General features: G+C 33.5%; 1 protein-coding gene across 8 annotated transcripts in view; it reads left to right on the top strand.

Moving 5' to 3' along the window:
- Window positions 1-3,453, top strand: part of CCDC30 (coiled-coil domain containing 30) — a 188,876-nt gene that overhangs the window by 32,955 nt on the left and 152,468 nt on the right. For all 8 annotated transcript variants that reach the window (XM_037743178.1, XM_037743180.1, XM_037743183.1 and 5 more), the window contains 2 exons: window positions 1,093-1,208; window positions 2,818-2,916. In XM_037743178.1, coding sequence (XP_037599106.1) covers window positions 1,093-1,208; window positions 2,818-2,916 — 215 coding nt within the window. The remainder of the gene's footprint in view (window positions 1-1,092; window positions 1,209-2,817; window positions 2,917-3,453) is intronic.

Genomic DNA, 3,453 nt, shown 5'->3' with positions numbered 1-3,453 from the left:
AAAAAAAAAAAAAAAAAAAAAAAGATGACATGGAGCCAAGTGTGCACTGACATGAATTGATTTCTGTGATATATTATCAAGTGAATAAGGCAAGTGGTAGAGTAAGATGTGTGGTATAATGTCATTTGGGTTTTTACATTTGTGGAGTGTGGTATGTGTGTATGTATACCCACAGGACTACTGTGAGCTGGTATATACTAGTATGGCAGTAAAGGTGTGAAGATGCTGGAATAATTCTGTGTTGAGTTGTAAGTGTTTGTTGTCCTAAGTCTTCCAAGCATTTCTACCTGCCTTAACTGTCGTAGCTCCTTCTAGCACCATGTCTTCCCAGCCACTAAAGACATAATATTTAGCACAGCAAAATGTTCTCTAGAACTCTACTTCAGAGCTACATTCTTACAGATGAGGGTACATGCTTAACCAGTTGTTAAATATTTTTATGCTACTTTTGTCTGTCTGTATATTACTATAAATATACATATATTTGAAAATATTTACCATATTTTGGAACATGGTACTAGGTGAAAGTGGGATAAAAATATTCACTTTGAACAAAACTGTGTAGTTTGATTAATAAAAAGCCTCTGTTCCGTTTGTGATCAATAATATTTGAGGTATTAACACTTTACAATTTCAAGACTTACAGTAAAGCTACAGCATGGAATTGTTCTAAGAACAGATATATAGACTAATGGACTAGGAGGTATGTAAAAGAGACAGGACTGAAAGGAAGTTAGGAAGACCATTTTTTGGTTATTTAACTTGTAAAAGGTTGGTGAAATTGTTTTAAAATTCTAGGTCCTAAAAGAACCTCTATTGCTGGAAATGCTATACTCAAAAAGTCCAGTTCATTGGTCTGGTCTGGTGTGAGTAACATAAAACTTTCTCTGTTGTTTCATTAGGTTGGTAGAATATTCTAGGACTAGACTTGAGAGCTTAGCGGCTTTCCTGCACAGAGAGCCAGCCACATATGCAGAGATATGATAGGACTGGCAAGAAGGGTAGGCAATAGCACTTCCTTCGTTTTTAAGAGTTAGTGCTCCTGAAACTAAAACTTTGCTCCAGTTGAGTAATCTGTGTTCTCTGTTTTAGATGCAGCTGACCTGCAGAAAGCAAAGGAACATAATCAGAGACTGGATGAGGAAATTCTAGCTTTAAGAAATAGGGTTCGATCACTTGACTCAGAAAAAAAAGTGCTTGGTGAAATGGTAAGTTTAATTTACTTCTTAAAACTTATTTAAATGTGTCTACCATAACAATCAGCAGCTTGAGCAATACAGATATACAACAGTAAGTTGGTCTTTAGTGAGGACCAATATTGGTGGCTATAACATCTCAGGTGGATGCTGTGCTTTGACCTAGATGCATTCTATCAGTATTTATATTTTATGCATTTTAACTACCTATGCTAAATAGCAATATTGTTGCTATCATGGATAGGATCTTTTAAATAAGGAATTAGATAATAGTTTATAGTTAATACATTTACCACATAGAAAATATTACTCTATTAAATTTGGATAAGTTTAAGATTATTGATACTAAATCTTAATTCTTTTCATTTTGAATCATTTATTCTTAGCAATTTACTAATTTTTTAAAATACGTACTTCCAAATTTTAAATATATGTCTCTTAAATTTTAGGTTATATTCTTTAAATAATCATATCTCTAATATTTAACAAAATACTCAGCATAATACTAGGTGCTTTAGAAATTTTTTTGCAAGAATGAGTAAAGACACATCAGGATGGCTACTATCAAAACAACAGAGAATAACGAATGTTGATGAAGATGTGGAAAAATTGGAGCCTTTGTGCATTGCTGGTGAGAATCTAAAATAGTGCTGCCACCATGAAAAATAGTTACTCTAAAAGTTAAATACAGAATCAACATGTGGTCTGACAATTCTACTTCTGGATATGTACCCCAGAGAATTGAAAACAGAGACTCAAACATATATTTGTACATCCATATTCATAGCAGCATTATTCACAGTAGCCAAAAGGTAGAAGCAGCTCAGATGTTCATTGACAGAAGAACTGATAAGAGAAATGTGGTATAGCCATACAATGGAATATTATTCAGCCTTAAAAAGGAAAGAAATTCATATACATGCTGCAACATGAGTGAACATTGAAGACATTATTCTAAATGAAATAATACAACCACAAAAGGGGGAATAATATATGATTACACTTATATGACGTGCTTAGAGTAGTCAAAGTCATGGAGACAGAAAGTATTGATAGAATGGTGGTTGCCAGTGGCTGGGGAGAGGGAGTAATGGGAGTTATTGTTTAATGGGTATAGAGTTTCAGGTCAAGATGAAAAGAGTTCTGGAGATGGATGGTGGTGATGGTCGCACAACAGTGCGCTTGATAATGTGCTTAATAATATGCTTAAAGATGCTTAATGCCACTGATCTGTACACTTAAAAATGGCTAACATGGGAAATTTTGTGTTATGTATATTTTACCACAATAAAAATGCAATCATAAAAAGAATGAATGAACAAGTGAAGTTGATAAGTTGTCTAAGTCTTCATATATTTATGTATCTAATACTTTTATATATTTAACGTGTGTGTATGCATGAAAAAGTTCAGGGAGGGTACATTCCAAGCAGTGTTATTTCTGGAAAGGGAAGACTGGTTGTGATATGAAGGAAAATACCATTTTTTACTCTCTATACCTATGTGTTGAAGTTTTACAAAAAGAATGTATTTATGTATTTCTTGGATAATTAAAAAACAAAACAATAATATACCCAAACAAAAAATGAGAAGTTTACAAGATGTTTACTTTTATATTTAAGGTTGAGAGACTTAAAGGAGAGGTGTGTGAATCTCAAGAGAATAAGCAACTTGGACACCACTCCCCTGGAAAAACTACAGGTGCTGAACGGAAAGAACAGGTATTTTAAAGTTCTGTTCTTTCTGATTTCTAAATTTTGAGTTGTATTTCTTACAGAGTATACTAGAGTAATTGGTGCTAATTATTTGCTACTCCTCTTATTGGCCTGTCTTTTTCTGTTGCTCAGCTAATTAGAGTGGAAAAGGAAATTGGGCTATAGAGAGTATGTTTCTGTTCACTTCTTTCTCATAGAAAACAATTAATTTGGAGAATATAGTATATTGTTTCTTTGAAGAGAAAATAATCTTATGAAGATACAACCAATTTGAACATATCATAGAGAATGTATAAGGTGTAGGCTCCAGTGTGTGCAGTGTCTGCCATATTCAGCATGATCAGCCTCTGAAGTGGTGAGCAAAGCAATCAAACCCAAGACAGACTGTTGCAAGTGCCAGGGTGTATCTAGTAGATAGTGGTTTTAATTTGCCTTTGAGGGTGTCTAATGACCATGAATATATTTTGGCCATTTATGTATGTTCTTTTGTGAAGCATCTGTTCAAATCTTTTGTAAATTTTTAATGGAGTGGTCTGTATTCTT

Source organism: Cebus imitator, unplaced genomic scaffold (assembly GCF_001604975.1).
Source record: "Cebus imitator isolate Cc_AM_T3 unplaced genomic scaffold, Cebus_imitator-1.0 Scaffold136, whole genome shotgun sequence".
Taxonomy (NCBI): Eukaryota; Metazoa; Chordata; class Mammalia; order Primates; family Cebidae; genus Cebus; species Cebus imitator.
The sequence above is the reverse complement of the archived record's forward strand: the minus strand, read 5'-3'. Positions and strand labels throughout refer to the sequence as shown.